The sequence below is a fragment of the Nicotiana attenuata genome, unplaced genomic scaffold (genome assembly GCF_001879085.1).
Source record: "Nicotiana attenuata strain UT unplaced genomic scaffold, NIATTr2, whole genome shotgun sequence".
NCBI lineage: Eukaryota > Viridiplantae > Streptophyta > Magnoliopsida > Solanales > Solanaceae > Nicotiana > Nicotiana attenuata.
In genome coordinates, this window is record NW_017672552.1 from 15,993 (window position 1) to 38,836 (window position 22,844).

The 22,844-nt window shown below is 35.2% G+C and overlaps 1 protein-coding gene across 1 annotated transcript; it reads right to left on the minus strand.

The window, feature by feature from the left end:
• Positions 1 to 255: 255 nt before the first annotated feature.
• On the minus strand, positions 256 to 21,929 carry LOC109213645 (ubiquitin carboxyl-terminal hydrolase 12-like). Its single transcript, XM_019377465.1, has 16 exons — positions 21,700 to 21,929; positions 21,004 to 21,091; positions 20,081 to 20,228; positions 19,797 to 19,954; positions 9,038 to 9,303; positions 8,726 to 8,944; positions 8,546 to 8,654; positions 8,345 to 8,460; positions 7,603 to 7,701; positions 5,604 to 5,713; positions 3,435 to 3,509; positions 1,880 to 1,958; positions 1,654 to 1,800; positions 1,483 to 1,563; positions 1,242 to 1,400; positions 256 to 303 (listed from the first exon to the last, which is right to left on the minus strand). Exons 1-16 carry the CDS (start codon positions 21,727 to 21,729, stop codon positions 256 to 258), a joined length of 1,932 nt encoding a protein of 643 aa, XP_019233010.1. The 5' UTR covers positions 21,730 to 21,929.
• Positions 21,930 to 22,844: the final 915 nt, after the last annotated feature.

The window sequence follows — 22,844 nt, forward strand, 5'->3', positions numbered from 1 at the left end:
AATATTACCATGCTTTATTGTTGTTTTATAGGCAAATTGACAACAAAATGTTCTAATTGGTGTTCTTTTGCTTCGCAGGGAATAATCTAAGTTAGGAAGCACTAAGGAGTGTTTTGGAGTCAATAATGTGAAGAAAACGTCCAATCAAGAAGCACCCGAGCATAAAGAAGCAAAAATGGACTGAGGTGAAATCCACCGCGACCGTGGTGGGACCGCGGTTGGACCGCGGCAGACAACTAACTCGAGGCAGAATGTTTAGCCTTCACCACGGTCGCGCCGCGGTCGTGCCGCGGCCGCGGTGAACTGTTCAGTTGCCAGAAAATTTGGGGAACAAAGTGTAACTCGGGGAAAACTTAGTCCAAACCCTTATAAACTCTAGAAGCTCGCCCAAGACATTATCAAGCTTGTTTTTAGACTACTTTGGAGGCAAGAACAAGTGTGAGAAGATCAACCAAACATTAGAGTTTTTCTATCTCCTTTTAATTCTTGCAATTATACATTATGAACAACTTTGTAGTTTTATCTTATTTTGTTATGAGTAGCTAAACAATTATCTAGGGTTGATGGAACCAATTGTTGGTTGAAGTTTTGACTCAACTTGTTATAATCGAGCCGGATTTATTATATGATTGTTCAACTACGTTTTGTATGGTGATTAATTGAATGGGCCCTTGATTAATCGTGTCTAATTACCTCCTATTGCTTGATAAAGAACATTAGGTTAGACTGCTGTTGAACAACATCACTTTTGGGTAATTGAAGAGATTCATTACTTGAACTTAAAAGTGGGTTTAGAGATAACGAAGCTTTGGTGGGATAAATTAGAGTTGCACATAGTGTCAGCTAGAGTAGTTCGACAGAATGCTCTAGTAAATTATCGTAGTTGATCGAGAGATAATTACGATAACCCATAGCTCATAATCCTCATAGAGTAATACGGTGAGATTATAGCGAAAGAGTCAAGATCTAAACTAGCAATTGGGGAAATCACTGCCCTAGACCTTTTTACCATTGAATTATCTTTAATCTAGCATATTGTTATTTCTGATATTATTTGAAGTAGTTAATCAAAAACCCAAGATTGATTGATAAAAATCTTGCATCTAGAAATTGGTTGAGTTGATAATAGCATTGCCAAAGAGTTGTAATAGATAGGTTAGTTCCCTGAGGATTCGACTCCGGACTTAAAACCGGATTATATTTGCAACGACCGCTTTGTCTTTTAGAAGGCATAGTTGGGCGTGATCAGTTAGCAATGACAAACAGAAAGTAATCAGTACCTTGAAAAGGTTAAAAGGCATCTGTTTCTGAATCCGAAAGCTATGAACTTTGTCATGATCCACAAGATCAAAATATATCTCCCTTCCAATCTGTTCCTTAAGATCCTCATCGCGTGCAACCTACAAACACGAGTGGATTCAACACAACATTTTGTAGGAGACAGATCAATTTTTAATGAGAAATTTAACTTCTCAAAATAACCTTGATAATTGTATAAAGGTGGGCCTGCGCTTTGTATCTTCTCTTGTCCTCTTTCTCTTCTTGTTCTTTCTTTAACCTTATCTAAGAGGATCAAAAAGGCATTTATTTATATGTAAACCGAGTAATGGAGTGGACAATATTTTTCTAGACCAGGCAAACCTTAAAACTTACTCTCAGATGTTCTGCAATGTCCTTCTCATCCACATCACATATTATTTTATCCTTGTCGCTCTCACGTATGTAAACCAGCATGTAAGCATTTGAGTATTTTGTAAACTTAAAGGGAGCATTATTGAAACCTGGATTTGTCTGTGGCAACTGTTGCACAAAAGCAAAAGTGAATCCAAACCAAAGTATGGACACAGAAACACAAATTTATAGAATCATTGAGACATACCTCCTCCTCACCACCATACTGTTCCTCTAAAGCCCTCTTCATGTCTTCTTTTGTCACCCGTTCATCATCAAACTTGTACCTATCATAGAACAACAGATCACATTGAACAGAGTTTACCAGCATTGGCTAAATATAGCTGTCTACTGAAAACTCAAATGACATTGACTTTAATTGTCTTACCCACAGAAGCGTGCCTTTTCACATATAAGAACTACCTAGTAATAGTCTCTTCATGATATCTGACCCCACAACAAAGCTATACATGTAGATGCAGCCCCTCTTCTCATCACCCCACCCAAACCAACTCAGCTCTTTTTTACCTTACGGCTACCTCTCCTCTAGTTTATGAATATTAAGCGGCCAAAATCTTATGTTTAAATCTCACGGCAACATCCATGTTTTAAAACTTCCATCATAAAGACCTCCACTACACTTGTTTCTTGGTAAAAGGTTGACCAAGAAAATATGATTTCAGTTGAAATTAATGACATATTGCCAAAACTTCCCTTCTCCCACTTGATCAGTATCATTCTTCTTGGTATAACATTAGGCTTAACTTTAATTTGTTATTATTCCAAGTAAAATCCTAATTTATCTTTAAAAATAGTTTCCAATTATATTCTTATTAAGTAATAATATACAGGAACACGTGCTGAAAATACCAATTTAAAATTCTCTTCCTTTCCACCCAGCTAACAGAAGCAAGACATCATGATAAAGAAATATTTCTCTACTGGCTGTATAATTTAACTAATTTCAGACTGTCTTCCTTAGATAGAGTTCAGAATATAAAATTATTTATTTCTGACTCGAGAGAAGTGCTAAAAAGTGTTTGCTCTTCAACGAGAGAAATACAAAAAAAGAGATTAAGTATACAATTTTGTTAGGAATTTGGAAGAAAAAAGTGAAGGTTGCACTACAGAAGGAGAAGGAGAAAACAAATACAAGTAATCAAGGAAGGATATAATTGTCGTTCAGATATTCTAGCAACCGTCAATGGTCCTTTTTAGTAAAATGGCTGTCAGTTTGAGTTTCTATAAACGGGAGAGGAGGTGTGTCTTGTAATCATACTAAACTAGACGAAAGTGAGCTGGTTTTTTTTTTTTTTTTTGATTTGCACCGGGTGTCCGAGTCTCTAAGAGCCCCGACTAATCCCGGGGGTGCACAGGCCCTCGGCAAGGAGTTTCCCGCAAGTGCACCACGGTTAATTCAGGTTTTACCAAGTCCGATGGCCCTCAAAAATTGTTTGCACCCAGTGGGTTTCGAACTTGAGACCTTGAAAGGGAGCAAACCCCAAGGCTCAAGTCTATTGCCACCAGGCCAACCCCTGAGGGTTTGACGAAAGTGAGCTGTTACAACAACAGAATCTTAGAAATAGAGGTGACGAAGGTATTTTTGGATTCTCCTAGAGCTCAACATTCTTATAGTATATAATATTACATACATCAATGATTTCTGAATGCATGAGCAAAGCCGTGTCACGGGGTTATGTGCCTGTCAGCGAGTCTAAGTGGGGGATTAAAAGAAATATAAACGGAGACGAAGGAAAGCATACCATTGATCTGATAACGTCGGCCTGATGAAAGCATAATAATGTCCACCATGCACCCCACCACTATGAACCAAAACACTGAGAAAGAGAAAAGAGCCAGAAACGCAGTTAGCCTAAAGATAAAACTAATGTCACCATAACATTATCATATACTAACCAAGGTCGGATTCATCTAGGTAAGTCCATAAGCACAAAATATAGTGGCTTGAAACTGTAGTTTATCTCATTTCATTAAAGAGAAAAGAACAACATTTTGAGTACCTGCATCTAACAACAGATTATGTCTAAAACATCAGAATATGAGAAGCATCCACATCCATTAAACAAAATTGTGATAAACAATCTATTAACGAGTTAGCCAAACCTCTCAACAGGAGTGTGCACTAATTTGGATTAAACCGATAAACCAGACCAAATAGAAAATATTGGTTTTCGGGTGTGGTTTGGATAGTTAAATTTAAGATTTTTGGTTTTCCATATAGCTTCGGATTTCTCGAAATAAAAACTGAAAAAACAGAATACTTACCTACTATCTAACTATCGAATTTAAATATTGAATTTAAATATCTTATGCTTACAGAGTTAGGATTAATAAATTTGCTTAAACCTGAACATTTTTTTCAGAGTTCCAGTCTTTTTTGTTTTTCTCAATTCCTTACTTCCGCAATTGTGAGCTACTTAATGGTTGGCTTGGACGTATGGAACTTAGAGAAAAACTAATGTAAATGTATATTCAAATAATACTTAATTTATTTGTAATTTTGTATTGAGTACTAAGATTCTATCTTTCTTTATTTGTTTGCTATAGTTTGTCATTTTTTATAGTGTTAAATATGGAAGTGAGTTAAGCATCTGGATGGTGGTTTCATTTTCCAATATTTCTTGGTCATAGTGATTTCCTGATGGTTTTATTTTCCTATGTTTATTGGTCATAGTGAAAATTAAAAAGGGCGGTTTTCAAAATATAAGATAAAATTTTATTAGTTTGCTTGATAAAATATTTGTTTAAGTATCTCTCTTCCATAAAAAAACTCCTTAAGACAATCCACATTTTGTTGTTTCATGAAATTTTCTCTTTTTCCAGAAAGCATTTAAATTACAATAAGTTTATGACCCCATCTAGTTTGTAGTTACAATAAGTTTGTGATATACATTATTTTACTCAATCTCATAGCTAAATAAGCATTAATAATGATAGCACTTAAAAAGAGAAAAGTTGTACTTTCTAAATCCCAAAAAAAAGCAGAAAAACCAAACCGTAAAGAGAGAAATATAAGAAACCGAACCATAAAGAAAAAAACAGAACTAAGCCAGTTCAATTTGGACTAGATTACATTTATCCAAAACCAAGAAGACCAAATCCAAATAATACAAACCAAATGCAGATCCGACCTCAGAACAATGAGATACCATTTATCATTATGTTTTAAACATAAAACTAGCAGTATGGTTGAGACACTACTAGATTAACATATACTCCCTTTATCCAATTTTATATGATACATTTCCATTTCCAAAGGTTCCAAAACATTAGACACCATTTCACTAATAGTATAATTGCATACAACTTTGAGTGATCAATGAACTGGGTGCAAATCTTCGAGACCAAGGTTCAAATCCCAATATAGATTAATACACTAAGTAATTTCTTCTTTTCTGCCTAAACCTTGGTGGGCAAAGTTTCCCCGCACTTGTGCTAGTGGAAGATAGCAAGGTAGGTGCATGCAAGCTGACACAGACATCATAGTGGGAGATAGCAAGGTAGGTGCATGCAAGCTGGCACAGACACCATAGATATAAAAAATAAAACCAACATTTAATCCATTACTTTTAATAATTTCTCCCACTATTAGACAAGTCAAATCATTATATTAAACTTCGTGGGACATTGAATAGTGTCAACCAATATGGGATAGAGTAATTTATTAAAATAATAATGAATGCTTTATAGCCACAAGCATGTTTAGATGATACCTATTTGGTTAAAAGCACAAATAATTCAGACATCAAACTGCAGGTGTGTTTTGCAGCAACTATGTTATGCACAAAAAGTAAAAAAAATCAAAGGGAACACGTGTTTATTTGTCATTGCGTGTTAGTCATTGTTGGGGTGTACATGCAATGGGGAGAGAGAGTAAACTTAGAGAGAGAGAGAGAGAGAGTTAAGTTTACCTATGAAGTGTATAGAGGTTTCGAACACTCCTGTCTGCATCGGGAGATAAATATTTGCCATTCTCCCTATCAAGGTCAAGTTCCAGAGGAAATTCGTAGCGGTCATTTATCTGTGTGCCATAGAAGGAAACATTATCAAGGTGCCATAGACAGAACCTGGAAACCATAATTACAAGACTAAATGCTCTTTCATTTATATTAGGGGAATACTTAAGCAACGTTTCAGACGCAAGATATTTCCTGCATTACATGGACTCCAGTATATGAATGTAGAAAGAGTGAGGACAAGTATCTGACATAGATAAATCAATTTTAAGCATGTTTTATATGTTTTGAAGGATATTAATGAAGTATCCATACTTTGTTGCAGCCATTTAACACAGGTATGTCAAGGCACATTAAGAATCCACATAATATAGGACATTTCAAAGTGGATGATGTTTAACAGTGAAAACTAAAGTTCTTAGTTTCCGAAGTTCAAACAGAAATGGAAAATTATTAGTTGCATACTAGTAAGAGGTGTCATCTGGGTTGTTGCTTAATAAAGGTAATAGTCAATCACAAGAACTATTAGGGGTCAATCGACACATCATATAACAAGGAGTAATAGTGAAATTACCTTACATATTACATTTTTTGATAATTAGAAAGACATCATATAACAGACAGTCATAGTAAAAGTTCCGGTGATATCCTTTCACTGGTAGAAAAGATTTATGAACATAGACAGAACAGCACCCACATTAGCCAACTGTAGTCCTAAAAATAAGAAACTCTATCATCGAAAATAACCCACCCCCGACCTCCAAATACAGGACCTCACAGATGGGAGAAAAGGGAAACATCGCATTGAATAAGTAAATACTGTGGTCTGGACTTTTGACAGATAATGAACCCAAGAAAAACCCTTTGTGACTGACGCTTGTCCACCTTGATTTTCTTACTTTGTAATTTCTGATTTTTTTAATGCTTTCTCTTTCTACATTGAGCCCGTTTGGATTAGCTGATCTGAAGTAGCTGATAAGCATTAGGTGCTGAAAAGCACTTTTAAGTGCTGAAACTGTTTTAATAAATAAGCAGTTACGTAAAAAAGTACTGATAAGCTCTTTTTCTATTAAAATGACTTAAATAACCTTAGAACTGTTTACACTTATAAGGGCGTAATTTCTTCAAAATTTTAGATTCCAGATCAATTCAAATACAAAATGTTCTATTTTTCATTTTATTTTAAATACAACTGTGCTTAGATATGATAACTTTTATGATAAATATAATTTATTTTATGATTATAATTAATAAATTGACAAAAGTTTCTCAGTAAAAAATAAACCTAAATAGGACAAGCAAAATATTTGAAGAGAAACAAACACTGTCTTCATCACCACAACACTTAGAAAGCAATACACCAAAAATTTAATATGTCCTCATTTATTACATACAGTTCAAAGATTAATACACAATCAGATAGATACAAATATGCAAAGGAATAGAGAATTTGCTTATCTTAAATAGTCAATGAGAATTGCAGACTTGAACTTGAGGCAGTGAGTATCGATGTAAGAGTTTTGTTCCAAAAAAAGAATATTTTAAGGATAAAATAGTAAAAATCTTGGTCAAACTTAAAGTGCTTATAAGCTAAAAATTCTCTGGGGGTGACCAGCTTATGGCTTTTGGCTTATTTTTGACTTATAAACACTTGGCTTATAAGCACTTTTAACTTTACCAAACGCGTAGATAAGCCGAAAAGTACTTATAAGCTAGTTTGACCAGCTTATAAGCTTAGCCAAACACTCTCATTTTCTCACTAGCAAGCCAAGTGCGGTCCCTGAAGAAGTATACTATAAATGCTTGAAGCAAAAAATAAGAAATGACACCATTCCCTGTAGGGAAAACACAAAACCACCATGAGCCTAACCAAACTGGCAATAGAAAAAAGTAAAAGTATAAAGTCATCTACAAAGAATAGGAATCATAAGCCAACAAACTTGCAAGTACTAACCTTAACCATTGTATCTCGCATGAAATCATATTCAAACCGCTTTAACTGAAGCTGGAGAACTGGAGGAAAGTCAATAAACAGTACACCCTTCTTAGCATCCTGAAATAAAAACAAGAATCCACTTTTGTAACAGAAACAAGCCAACAAATACGACACAGTTTCTGGCTTAAAGAAGTCCTTTGCGACACTCTATCTTAGTCTCTAAATTTCTTATGAATTAAATGCAGAAAGCTCTTAGAGGTTCAACACATCGGCACCCTAATCCTTCTCGTACTGGTGATATCTTTCACAATTGCATTTTGGACCCAACCTTAGCCTCTGCCTCAGTCCCCTCAAATAAGATGTCTCCCCTTAGACTAAACATATTATTCCCCATGCATTTTGCAATCTTCAGTTACATGTGATACCCTGTACAACCGCACCCCCACCATCCCCCAAAAGACTGAAAGGAAAAGGAAAGGAGGAATCAGGCTCCAAAATTTTATGCCTATCCTGTCCAGCAGATTGAAAGTTTTATTGCTTCAAAGATATCACATGTGTAAGGTTATCGAGAGCTGTTAATAAATCACGAGCTCAAGTTCAGGGGTTTTGGATTTGAAGTATCCAACCACCACCTTAAGCTTCTACTTTACAATACCGTATTTTTGGAGAAAATAAATGGTCACCATACTTAAGATTAAAGCTAGGGACATCCCCACCAAATAAAGCCATCAATTAAATGCTAATAGTAGGAGTACAAGACCTGCAAACCATGTTCTTCAGCATGGTACTTGTTATCGCCTTCTAGACGTTCAACTTCTACATACTTGTCAAAAGAGGCATAAACATCGCGACAGCCTTTGACATCAAGTTGAAGATCTGCAGAGGTGCATAAAATGAGCAAAGGTAAGTCTATGAACAGGCCAGTTATGATTCTACAGAAAACACAAGTATATATAGATACCATAAAATGACTCTTTTCTCGTCGATTTAAAGTCCACATTAATACATTCGATGTAATTCATGTGGTGGCCCTCAAATAACTTCTGAATTGTCCCTTCCACAACCGTGCCCTGACCAAAGCAATTATTAGAAGATTCAACAAGATGTCAAGAATGAGCAAGTCATATTCTCTGAATTGTACCTTCATCTTGTCTTCAAGCTTTTCACACAAAACTCTATTTAGTTCTTGCACATCATGCTGCATAAATGAATCATAAGTGTCCCAGCCAAAGGATTTTGTTAATTCTTTTGTCGCCACACTCGTATCACTGTACTGGAGCTTATAGAATAAACTCTGCAGAGCTAATGGAATGCTCCCTGAAGGCATATCATTCTCTGTAGTCGGCATATGGTACACAGCCTGATGAATTATAATCAGGGTGAGAATCACTTAATTCAAGAAAACCAGTGCCAAGAGTCTACAATTTCTAAATAACTTAAAACACAATCCAACCTTTCTAAAGTAGGGAATATGGTATTGAGTTTGTAGGAGAGAGTTCATGTAACAAGTAGCTCCCTGATTTTTAAGCCCAACATATCCAGTCTCCTTCTTCGAGTCATATGTCCAGTAATCTATGACCTTACGTACAGCAACATCAGCTTCAATAACAACTCTATCATTTACGAGATATCCCTTGTTGGTATCATAAAGCTCACTTAGAAGCATGAAAGATGTGAAGCCCCAGTCACTCTCTCTTTGGTTAAACTGGTGTTGTGTCTCTGCAAACCAAAAAGAGTCCAAATGAAATGAGGATGAAAAAGACACGATCATTCTACATTAACTGGCATTTTAGGCTTCCCCGAGAGCTAAACGAGCAGGATGTTCTTGGTTTGCATTCTCACAATCAGGCCAATCTTTTATACAAAATCGTAAACACTAATCCGACATAAGTTTCGCTAGACAATGCAATTGCTTGGATACAATCAAATGCTCAAGAGCCTTTTTCTTGCAAATTTCCGTTTAAAGTGTGTTGTTTACAAATTTATGAGATCTTGAATCAAGAAGCAGAAATTCTATACTTCAAAAGTTAGGTCCACACACAAAGTTCTCCATATGTTGTGTAAGTGTGTTTATGTGTGTGTGTATATATATTATTAGTTTCTCAGCACGTGAACGCACGTGTATGACGAGTCATATAGTACACGCTTTTGTATAATAATATAATAGTACACGCTTTTGTAAAATAATATAAACGCATGTGTATGCCGAGTCATATTGTACACGCTTTTGTAAAATAATATAAGTATTATTAAAATAAAATTGATAAATAACTATACATGAAAAAATAAAATAGGAGCTTTTCTTAATGATCAATGGATCATCATATGAAGACTTTTTTTTTTGTCAAGATCAAGATGATTGAATATTGTCTAAACCTACAAAATAAATAATTAAAGCTTAATTAGATACATGTGATTTTGGGATCACGTATCAAAAAGGTTGGTTGCCACCGTAAGTAATTACTTATTGTGAGGCTTTAGTCCCATCCATTTTGAGAACTCTACAACTTGCTTTTCGCAAGTCTTTATGTTAACAGATCCGAAAATATTTCTTGAACATGAACAAAATCCAGCTCGATTACTCCATTTTGAAATATTTAAATTGGAATTGTTTTGTACCTCGAGCTGGACGTACTCGTTTGCTCATTTGAGTCCTTTGTTTGAATTTGCAATAGCAATTGTTGCGCCGTTTCATTTAGGCTTATCATCTCAAAATTTCATATATCAAAAATGAGAAATACATGTTTACTTGTTATAAGATTTTTATTTCATGAAAATATTCATTTGAATGAAATTTCTCACACATCATCCTAACCAAATTAAAAATATGACATGCCTCCACATGTTAAAAATTATTGTATGATCAAACCATCTGAAAATAAGCATAAGTCTCAAATGCATTATAACATCATGAGACACAAAAACATTTTACACCATTTTTGAGTTGCAAATAATTCACACGCAATTTACAATAACCCTCACATTTTATATATTAACACATGAACTCCAAACCATGTTATATGCATGCATGTCAAGCAAAGAACACAAATTAATCCTACTATGCGTCCACAAGGTAATATCAATATGATTTGATATGCACATTTTATCATGAAATAGGAACATCTAAGATGTGAGAATATTTACCTTTTTCAGTAAGTGTCAACTTGTAATTTTATTATTAAATAAGTTGTGCCCAGAATTGGACTGAGTTTATATATTATATCAATGAGTTATAGGCTATGGGAAACAATCTCTCTATTTCACACAAGATAGGGATAAGGTTTGCGTACACCCTACCCTTCCCAAATCCCACTTGTGGGATCACACTAGGTATGTTGTTGTTGTTGTTGTTGTCGTAATCTCAAATGACATAGCAACTTTCAAGTATGAGATATGATCTTTCCGAATGATACCATCCATGCATATAATTCGATTACTTGAAGTGATCTTTATATGATTTCATGCATGTATTTTATATGCATGTCAACTAATTTGCATTATGACAAAGAAATAATAATTTCTTTTAAACATATATTATCATAATCATAACACATATGTATGTTCAGTTAAATATCTTGAGATCGTCACTTTAGTGATTGTCTACTCTATTATTTATAGAGGCTGAACTTTATCAAAAGTCACATGAAGTAGTAATAGATAAGAAAAAAATAAGTGAACTTAAGAAAGTAGAACCTGATTTAAGAAAACACAAAGTAAAATTTTTAATTTTCTATACTAAAACTGGAAAATACGTTAAAAATTAAAATTATGATCTATAACCACTTTTAAAATGTAAAAATAGTCCTTTTTGGCAAACAAAGTGCATTTTGATACATATTTCTTTAAAAAAATTACTCTAGTTTTTTTACTTTAAATTTGTTAAATTATAACGTACTAAAAAATTCTAAAGTAAATTCAAAGAGCATAAATAATAAACTAAAGTAACACAAAACAAAAAGAGAGCTATAAAGTAAATACAACTAAGAAAGTGTAATAGAACTATAGAAGAAAGAAAGTTTTGCTGGCGGGAAATATATACGTTATTATATAAACTATCCAAGGAAATATATACGTCAATAACGGATTAGTAAACCATATACGCGGGCTTATAATTTTTATTTTTCTCAAATAAACAAAAGTTCAAAATTCGACAAGGTAAATATCAATAATTTATATGTATAAAAAAAAAAACTTGACAATTGGGAAAAGGGGAGGAAAAATGAATCAGCACAACTTATGGAGATTTTGAACCCGATCAACCATTGCTCCACAACTATTGTAGATGTCAAGCATGTTCATTAGTTTACTATATATAAGGAGTTTTGTCTTTTTTTTGCAATATATTTTTATACATATAAATTGAAATATTTTTTTGCAAAGAGGATTGTCGATTGTACCCCCCCCCCCCCCCATACGTAGTTTTGCCCCTGTTGTTAAAAAATGGGAGTGGCAATTCAATCTCAAAGTTAAGAAGAAGATAGGTTTGCAATACATGATTGTAACTTTTGGTACAGAGTATGAAGCGGCAAGTTTTTCAACCAATCACACGAAAATCCAAAGTGCTTCAACTTTAACGCCTGACAACTTGACTGGTTTGTTTCACACCTTTAAAACAAGTATTTTTGCAGAAAGATATATAGTGTGGTTTTTGAAAATGAGAAACGAAAAGATAAACCTGGATGGGAAATACATTATAAGTTGCATTTGGTAGATGAATTTGATCTTTACAGGGCTGGCAATAGGATCAAGCAACTAAAGCATATGCTTGAGGCCCCCAAATTTTGAGGGGGGCCCATTTTTACCAAAAATAGGCTAATAGGTTAATTTTTTTTGGAAAATAATGAGTACTTTTAAATAGAAAAGTAGATATTTTTATAAAAGGAAGTAGTAGATTTGAGTAAAAGTTTGGTAAATGTGAATCACTTATCCAAACTTTTTCGGTGGATAAAAAATCTAACAAGTGAAATCACTGTATTCTACTTCTTACCTTTATTTTTATCATCAGAAAATATGTAGTACAAAATTATATTTTTATACTATTCACTTCTTTCTTGGTTTGTCAAAGAGTCAATCTTTCACATAACATTTATACTCTTTGATATTCTCTTTCTTGCTTTTTCCGAATTCTTGTATGATAAGTTAGTAGTATTATTCTTAGAAAAATCATAGCTTAAGAGTACTATTGATAAATATACTGTGCCACTCTTTTTCTCCCCGCGTTTCAAGCATTGCGAGTTATTGAAGGAGCAATAAGATATTTTAGAATCAAGTCATCAATTTTCTTGAATTAATTCTGTTATTCTAAACTTCAGATGTTATTATTATCTCATATTTGTTATTTTTACTTCATAGTTAATAGTTATATATAGTCTTTTTAATCATTTGTTGGAATTTAAATGCCAACTAAACAATATGAATCTATTTGTTCAAAACCAAAAGAAAAGGGTTAAAATTGTAATACAGTCCCATAAAAGATTATTAGGAGAAATCAATTATAAAAAGTTCTTAAATAATTTTGCATCTCAAAATGTTACACACATATATAAATGATTTTGTTTAAAATAAAGCTTAAGGCCTCTCATCAATGCTGGCTTTAGGCCAAAAACACTGCTGAGCCGCCAGTTCTACAAATTTACGAAAAGTCATGTTGGTTAATATATGATTTAGTTTGCTTTAATGTATATTAATTAACTTAAACATTGAGTATAAGGTAACTTTTACTTTGGTGAAGGGCAAAAAGGTCAACAAAATTTGAAGGATATTTTTGTAATTCAACTTTTGACTTGAGGCCTTCCTACTTTTAGTATAGTATAATAAATATAAATGTGTGTGTGTATATGTATTAATTGTGCATTATATATTGGACAAAATAACAACTTTTTGACGGCGGGCAAACACTGGTACACAAATGGTATACAAAATATTGGAGAGCTAACACAAAACTATCGCAACAAATGTTACCAGATCGTAGTTTTCAGTTTGAATTACCATGATGCAAAGGCATGTTAGTTCTCGTGTCTAGCAAGAAGAGCGATGGTTCGGATAGTTGAAAATGTGAAGGAGAAAAAAAAATGATTTTAACAGTTAAGTGACAATTGTGGATGGCCAAGTCTAAAACTAGCTGTAGTGGACAATGTTGAACCTGTTTAGAGTATAGTGGTCAATGCGGAGTATAATTCAGGATAAGATACATAGCTCATAGATGGACAACCAAACGTAGAAGGAGATGTCGAGCATGGAACATAGCCCCTGTAGCTCTTTATGTGGGTACATTGGAGATAGAAGAATACAAGGGAGCATTCGTAAAAAATGATCTCTTGTATTAGTTGTTGTCTCTTCTTTTTGGTGCATACTTGGTGAGCCGACAAGGTCCTTGTTAGTGTAGATAATTGGTGTCACTGTGTAGAGAACTATATCTTTTTATAGGTTCTACATTATCTTGGAATGCCACTTGTATATTGGTGCTTCCTCACAACAAGAATAAACTTATTACTCCCTCTGTCCCCTCTGTCCTAATTTATGTACGGTGTTTGATTGGGCATGGAGTTTAGGTGGTGTTAAACAAGTCATAGACTTTGTATGGCTATATATCATCTCATCAACGGTAAAATAAAAAATTTAAAGTATAATTGTTTCTAAATGTAGAAAGATGTCATTCTTTTTGGACTGACTAAACAAGAAAGAGTGTCACATAAAATAGAACAGAGGAAGTGCTTTATTTATTTAGAAAAAAACACAAATTAATGTAGCAAGATTAAGCATCACATCCTTAACTTAAGATCACAAATTTTTGCAAGTTTTATGCAATAAACAGAAACACTTGCTACCTTTGGCCTTAGTCTGGCAGAAGAAGGTTAAACTAATGTTACTGTTGTGGGATGGACTTGGAGTAAAAGATCTTAGGGTATTCAACAGAGCTTTGTTAGGGAAGTGGCTGTGGAGATTCGGGGTAGAAGAGCATGCTCTATGGAGGGAGGTCATAGTAGAAATGTATGATTCCACGAGAGGGGATTGGAGGACCAAGGCAATCACAGCACCTTTCGGGTGTGGCATGTGGAGGAGCATCATGAAGAATTGGGAAGCCTTCAGTGGCAACATCACTTACAGGGTGGGAGATGGAAGGAGAATCAGCTTTTGGAATCATAGGTGGTGTGGAGAGGATACTCTGAGGGTCTCCTTCCCCCACGTCTTCAGAGTTTCAAACCAAAAGGAATTGATGGTCCAACAGATTCGTAAGGAGCATGAAGGGGGTAGTATGGGACCTCTCATTTAGAGGGAACATGCAAGATTGGGAGATTGCGGAGCTCCAAGATTTGTTGACACTGCTATATGGGCAAGACAGGCCCCAGCCATCTTGTGAGAAGGGGTTTGCATGGCGATGGTTTGTTCACCGTAAAGTCCTTTTACCAGAGTATGTTGGTGGGAGAGGAGGCCACTTTTCCATACTCCTCGATCTGGATTCCTAAGGCGCCCACGAAGGTGTGCTTTTTTGCATGGCTAGTGGCGAGGGGAGTGATTTTGACTGTTGAAAATCTGCGAAGAGAGGAATTACACTTGTTAGTTGGTGCTACATGCGTAAAAGCTCAGGGAAAGAAGTTGATCATCTTTTGTTGCATTGCCCTGTGTCCTCGGCTTTGTGGAGGGCAATCCTGAATCTTTTTGGTGTTCAATGGGTGATGCCAAGCACTGTAAAGGAAATGTTATATAGCTGGGCCGGTTTCCATAGAAGAAGAAAGCAAAAGGCGTGGAACTTCAAACCGTTAGCTCTCATGTGGATAGTTTGGGGGGAGAGAAATAGGAGAGCTTTAGAGGGGATTGAGTCTCCTTTTTCACATCTTAAGAATAGTATCTTTGGTCGCTTTTTGATGGCACTCATATAGCCCCTACTTGTATAGAAGATTGGGCGTCTTTTGTAGAGAATCATGTTCTGATGTGAATTCTCTACTTTTTGGTATACTTCCTGTATACGGGCGTTCTCTCCCTTTTGATTAATACAATTTACCTTATCAAAAAAAATAATGTTACTGTTCCCTCTTAATTCTGTTTTCCACTCTAATCTAAGTTGTTGATCCTATAGTAGCAAAAGAAGAGGATGCACATTCCACCCCCCACTCAAAAAGTATTGCCGGAGTTCTATCCTTCTGTCACCATTTAGGGAAAGAATTCCACGCCCCAATTTAACGGAGTACAACCCCTTTCGATCATGAGCCCATCTCAAAGTCTTCTCCATTGATCACCCAGTTGCTATTCTTTAATTTTGTGATAACCTGAATCAAGCTCTTCAACTCCCAATCTTGGCAACTCCTTCTAAGGAAGATGCTCCAACTTGTCCAGCCTACGCTGAGCTGTAGTCGCATTAGGATGAACATATTTTTAGGATGAACTTGTTCTTTTTGGGCATTAGGATGAACTTCTTTTTGATAAATAGTAGCATTATAAACTTTCGATGTAACAATATCAGGATAATCATTCTTCAGACAGTTTGGCCAACTAAATATCCTTCTAGAATCTACTCTTCTGCTCATCCACAACTTTCAGAGAATTATTAATTTGAAACTCATGCCATAGACTACTAATATATCTCCACAATCCATGACCATGTGGGATCCAACTCTGCTAATGCACCAGCTATCACTTTTTCCATACTTTTTTGTGGTACTTCTTCTCTATAAAGGGTCATCCTCTTGAATATATCCGCACAGAGATGTAAACAAATATCTTTATTACTGGAAATAAGGATGGCCTTGGAGAAAATTTGGAAATGTAATGCATACCCTAGTGTGTCATGCTTTGGTTGGATTGTTTTAAAGGAAGCATGTATAACTCAGAATCTTATAAAAAGTGAGATTTATTTGTGCAGCAGATGCTTCATGTGCAACATGGAAACATAAGATGTAGATCAGTTATTTCTGCACTTCAGAATAATATCAGAACTCTGCAAAATGTTCTTGAACATTTTGTAAGTTTAATGGGTGATGCGCACATTCAAATGTCAATATTTCTAAAGCTTTGGGAAGTTAAAAAGCTGAAAAAGGATATAAAAGCCATCAGGGAAACCATAATATGTGCATCCCGTGGACCATACGGGGAGAGAGAAACACCAGATGTTTTTAAGGCAAAAGCAGATCACTTCATCAACTAAAATATTACTGTATACATCCTTTAAATTGTTGGTGTTAACTAAATGATGGGAAGAGTACTGAAAATCTCAGACTTCATTACTTCCTCTGTTCCAATTTATGTGGAGGTGTTTGATTTGGCACAAAGTTTAGGAAAGAAAGGAAGACTTCTGAAATTTGTGGTTTAAAATAAGCCATAGATATTGTGTGGCTGTAAATCATTTCATTAAGAGTAAAGTATTAAAGTTAAATTATTTTTAAATAAAGAAGTATGACATTCTTTTTGGGATGGACTAAAAAAGAAAGTATGACACAAAAATTAGGAGAGAGGAACTAACTTTTTAACTCTTTTTAACTCTATAAATAGATGAAATCTATTTTAAACTCTTATATTGTGGCACCCTCTTGGTGCTTTCACATTAATAAAACTATGTCGTACTTTCTCAAGAAAACTCTTTCTTCTTTATTGTGTCTACGCACTAATTTACCCAAAAAATGAGTAGAGCATCTCAGTGTTGTCAAAGGCGCGCTTAAAGCGTGCTTAAGCCTGAAATGGGGCTCAAAACATGTTGAGCGCTTCGCCTCGCTTTGCGGTCGCTTCAGCGTCGTCATCAAGGCTTTAAGGCATATTTTTCCTTGCCAACGAGCGTAATTCTAAAGAAGCGACACTAAACAATTGATATTTCACTATCGTAATTCTCTTTCAATTTCTTTGTCTATATATTTGTTATTCAAACTTATAACTATTAGTCTTTGACTACTTATCAAAATAAAGCTATTAGTCTTGGACTACACATACATATTTATATTATTTTTTTCCATTTGCGCCTTTCTTCATTAAAGCCCACGCATTATTTGCGCTTTGCACTTAAAGCCCCAACGGACCTTAGAGCTTTTTTTACGCTTTTCGCCTTTCATAACACTGGAGCATCTACCAAGTCCGAACAAAATGATGGAGAAACAAGGAAAATTCAAGAAAGAGAACTTGATATAATGGTAATACCGAACATATTTTTTAAAATGAAATAAAAGGTCACAATAAAGATAGTTTAAGCAGATTTAATTATTCAATTGTGCCGATTCTCTTGACCATGGAGAATAAAGAGTATTTCGGCTAATCATTTTGCTTTTATGCAGTTTCTGGATGAGACGAAGCTGATTATAAATTTTTCTAAATTTTGCTGATTTGTGTCGTGTAATTTTTTATATTTAAGCAGAAATAGATACCTCGCTAGGTATGAAAATTAAAGAAAGTATCTAAGTTTGCTTGATAACAACAACAAGAAGCCTAGTGAAATTCCACAAGTGGGGTCTGGGGAGGGTAAAGTATACGCAAACCTTACCCCTACCTTATTAACTATCACATCTTGTGTAATAATAGTGATAGTTAATATGCATTATGAAGTCTTGAGCTTTATCGTGTTATTTAATTGTGTAGGAGTGGTCGGAAGAAGAGTGGAGAAAAGAATGAAGCAGTGACATAGCCACTGCCTCGCACCCACTATAGCACTGAATTCCAGTGCTATCCTCAGTGCCCAACAGTCACCATAGCACTCAATTTCACTGCTACCATCCGTACGGCGCACCCAGGCATTTTGGAGGCCAAGTTGTTCCTATTTTGCTTGGACTCGGTTAAAATCGTCTAGGACTTTTCCTACACATATAAATAGTCTATAAACTTAATTTTTTAGGGGAGTTGACCCTAACAAAGGAGAAATATTGCCGCACAATTTAGGAGCCGAAAATCATAGAGTTTTTCTTTCTTTCTCTCACTACTTGTATTTTTACGCTTTCAAACATTCTTTACGATGATTAGCATGACTATGAGTGGCTAGTTCTTTTTGTTCTGGGTTAAGGGTGCTACACGAATGTTGATGTTTGAAGTTTGCAGTGGCGATTTTGATTTTATCATATTGGTTTGTTTATTTAATCATGCACTTAATTATTTGCTGCATAGCTAACAGTAAAATACTATCTACGATTCTAGAGTTGAACTCGAAAATGAGAATTCTAAATTGCATATAGGATTAAATAGAGCAAGTTCTTGAACCTGAACATCGAGGAATGGATTCGCGGTTAGGATCGACATATACCTAATTGCCTTGTTTGGTTGATATACAGGAATTACAAATGCGTTCTTGTTAGTCCTAATTTCATAGACGTATAGGTGTTAGGTTAACTTGAATAGGCGAGTAAGAACTCGGCGGATTCTTACAAGTAGCATGAACAAACCAGATAAATCAATTAGTTAGTTTAAGCAGAGAACGCATACAAGATTGTTAGCTAGCCTATAACCCTGGAATATCTTCTGCCATTGATTTTTTTTATCCCAAGTTGTCCACGTGCGTCATTCGATCTCTAGTTTACTTGATTGCTCTACAGTTTCTTTTGTAGTTAATTAATCACCAACACACTTTGAGTAAAACCACTTGAATAGATAATTAGTTTGAGTCGAATTTAGTTAATAGTTAGTCATAAGTCTAGGTGAGAATGATACTCTACTTACTACTTTATTACTTGTCGACTGCGTATACTTGTGTGTGGTTTAACCCCAACATTACTCGTCAAAAGCATAATATATGTACTCTCCAGACAACATATCACAGAAAATGGGCAGCATAGTATGATTGAATTAGTAGACGTAAACTTAAATTTTCAGAGAGAAAGATAAGGAACCAAATTCATTCAATGATAAAATGACACAAAAAACCTCAACAATGAGAAAAAGATAGTAAATTTCACCAAGCATCATATCCATAAGCTCTAAGTGAAGGTATACTTAAAAGACATGTCCTTTGACAACCCTAAGAAAAGGCGAGTAATGATAGAGCAACCTTTTTTCAAAAATCGTTTAAGATAGGCGTATAGCATACAACATAAAGGTACAACTGAGAATGAGTTAACAGTTAAAAAGTGAAATTTTAGTTAAAAAGTGAAATTTTATACTTTCTTCCAAAATAAATCCCAATAAGTGCTTCAAACAAGAAGGCTTCCTAAATTACAAAACGGCAATGAAGAACAAAGCACACTGAAATACCACATTAATAACATAAATAGATCTGGCATTCAAACTTGAATTGCACAAGATAATACCTTTTTTCACAGTATACTTGGGATTTACTTGATTCACAACAGCTAAGCTGAACTGGGCATACCTACTCCACCCATATGGAAGTGTAGCTGAATCTGCTACATCTAAGTACATCGACAAACAATCCACATTATTTCCTTTCGGAAATATTAGCACTCTCCTGAAAAAAACCAATGACATACGGACACCAATTATAACACTTTATTACAAAACTTAACGACCAAGATAACTGATATACTTCCCTTTTTTAAGGGAAGTCTCAGATAAGTGATAATTTTTCACTAACCATTTATAACTACCAACACTGAAAACCTCAGAATATAACTTCTTCACTGATAGCCGAGAGAAATTATCAATTGTCCAAGTAAACCGCGAAGCCTGCGGCTCATCCACAGCTTGATTCTCCACTGCACTAGCATTCTCAGTCGGCGTCGCTGAAAATATCACATTGACCAATATAAACATGGCAATTCTAAGCATAATCCTGATTAACTCGAAACTATAATATTATTTGTAACAGGGATGCAGGCAGGCTAAAATAATACAAGGAGGTGGGAGCAAAACCTTTTATAATTAAATCTTAAATATCTGAAGTTGTCAAAAAGGGGCAATAAGAGAGATGTATAGGAAAAAGTTTGGAGCACCAAACCTCCTAGAAAGTAGCTTAGTTTGTTTAGCGTTCTGTGTGAGATGCAATTTTAACAGCATATAACTCAAGAAGAGGAGGATAGTTGTGAGTTGATGTGCATATTCAAAGAATCGGGAGAAAATACTAATCATCTCTTGTTGCATTGCAAGTAGGCTTCACAACTATCAAAACTTGATTGACAATGACAAATAGTCGTGGATGTTGCCAACGACAGTGGAGAAAGCAATCACAAGTTAGAGATTGGAGAGGATTGGAAATGAAAGGAAGGTAGCATGGAAGACGGTGCCACCTCGTCCGTTTTGCAGTATATGGAGCAAACTGAAAAGGAGATTATATTATACTAGTGAGAATAGTGCAAAAAGCATTACGAAAGCTCTTTGTTTCACTTGTAAGGAGAAGAAACCATGGTGTGTGGACAGTTCTTCAAACTTGGCGAAAATTACTTGTAGTTAATTTTTTGACACCGAATTGGTGCTTATTAATGAAGGAAATAACTTGCATTATCAAAACAATAATCATAATGATAAACCAAGACCGCTAAATGGTCAAGACGACCCAACCTTCCATGGGCTGAGGACCTTCAACTAAGGGTTGAGGACCTTCAACCATGTCTGCACGCGGCACCAGCATCTCCTCCTCTTCTTGATGCTGCATTTTGAAATTTCATTAACTACTAAAATAATTAAACAAATCGCAAGGAAAAAAAACATATGGACAAGAAAATCTCACAAAAGCAACAACAACAACAACAACAACAACAACAACAACTACCCAGTAAAATCCCACAAAGTGGGGTCTGGGTAGGGTAATGTGTACGCAGACCTTACCCTACCCCGATAGGGCAGAGAGGCTGTTTCCGATAGACCCTCGGCAAACCCTCACAAAAGCATATAATGATTAATGAATTCAAAAATCTATGATCCTTTAAAACCCTAACCCTCTTACCCTAATTCAAGAGCCCTACAGTATTCAATTCATTTATTTTTTTTTTAAAAAACCTACATTTTTCTCTATCCACAGTGGTTCAATTCAATTCACTCCAAAACCAATAATTTCAAAACCAAAACCAAAAAGGATCACACACCACCCACCCCTACACTTTACCCCTCAGCCTACCCCCCCCCCCCCCAATCATGTACACGCAATCAAGCAAAATACCAGCAGCAATTAATATTTTTACGGCCAACAAACAGATACATAACGATATTAAAAAATGAAAATTGAGAGTTAGTAATGTAGGAGAAAGAAAGACTCACATCCAATGGTTGAGAATTCAGTATGGTCATGCTTGGTGATAGAACTACCGTCCGATCACACCAACGAAGGGAAAGAGTAATAGGGGTAGGACTGAGGGGTGGGTGGGTAAGGAAGAAGAGAGATGTAGAGAGAGATGAGAGAGATTCTGAAAATTGGTGTTGTATTTGGGGGTGGGTTTTCGATGGGGGGAAGAGGATATGAATGGAATTAAGGGAAAGGTTAGGGATAAATTAGGGGAAGGAGAAATATTTGTGGGAAACTACTACACGTTTCTTGTGTGCACGAAGGCATTTCTGACATCTAATAAGAAGCTGCCACGTATAAAGCAGACCTCTTGGCGGCGGGAAAAATGATTGACGTGCAACACAAGGAGTGGATAAAGGCTCTCATCGTACGATAATACATGTCAATTAATTCGATGCTTGTAGGCTGACAAATTACACTTTACGTAATGTAGGAATTACTACTCTCCGTTTCAATTTATGTGAACCCATTTGACTGGGCACGGAGTTTAAGAAAAGAGAAAGACTTTTAAACTTGTGGTATAAAATGAAGCACATATATTTTGTGTGGCTATAAATCATTGCATAAAGGTAAATTGTTTCCAAATAGGGAAAGAGGTCATTCTTTTTGGTTCGGACTAAAAAGGAAATAGGTTCACATAAATTGAAACGGAGGAAGTATGTTTTAGTGGTTACTCCCTCCGTTTCATATTAAATGAGGTACTTTTTTTTTAGTCTGTTCTAAAATAAATGATACATTTCTAAATTTAGAAATAATTCAACTTTAAACTCCTCATTTTACCCATTTTACGCTTAATGAGAAGCTTTTATAACCACACAAAAGTCATGGCCCCACAAAGCTTTACCCCTTAAGCTTTTAAGACCACAAATTTCAAAAGTCTTTCTTTTTTTCCTTAAACTCCGTGCCGAGTCAAACTACCTCATTTAATTTGAAACGGAGGGAGTATTAGTTAGTTGTACCTACCATATACTATATTACTTCTTATAGCTATGTTTTCAGGTTTTTTATAGTGTATTCGATGTATTTAAGCTATTGTATTCAGTATTTCTAGGCGTGAAACAGGAGATTAGCTAGACATATTTTTATATTCGAGCGTATTCGAGTGTATTCGACTGTATTC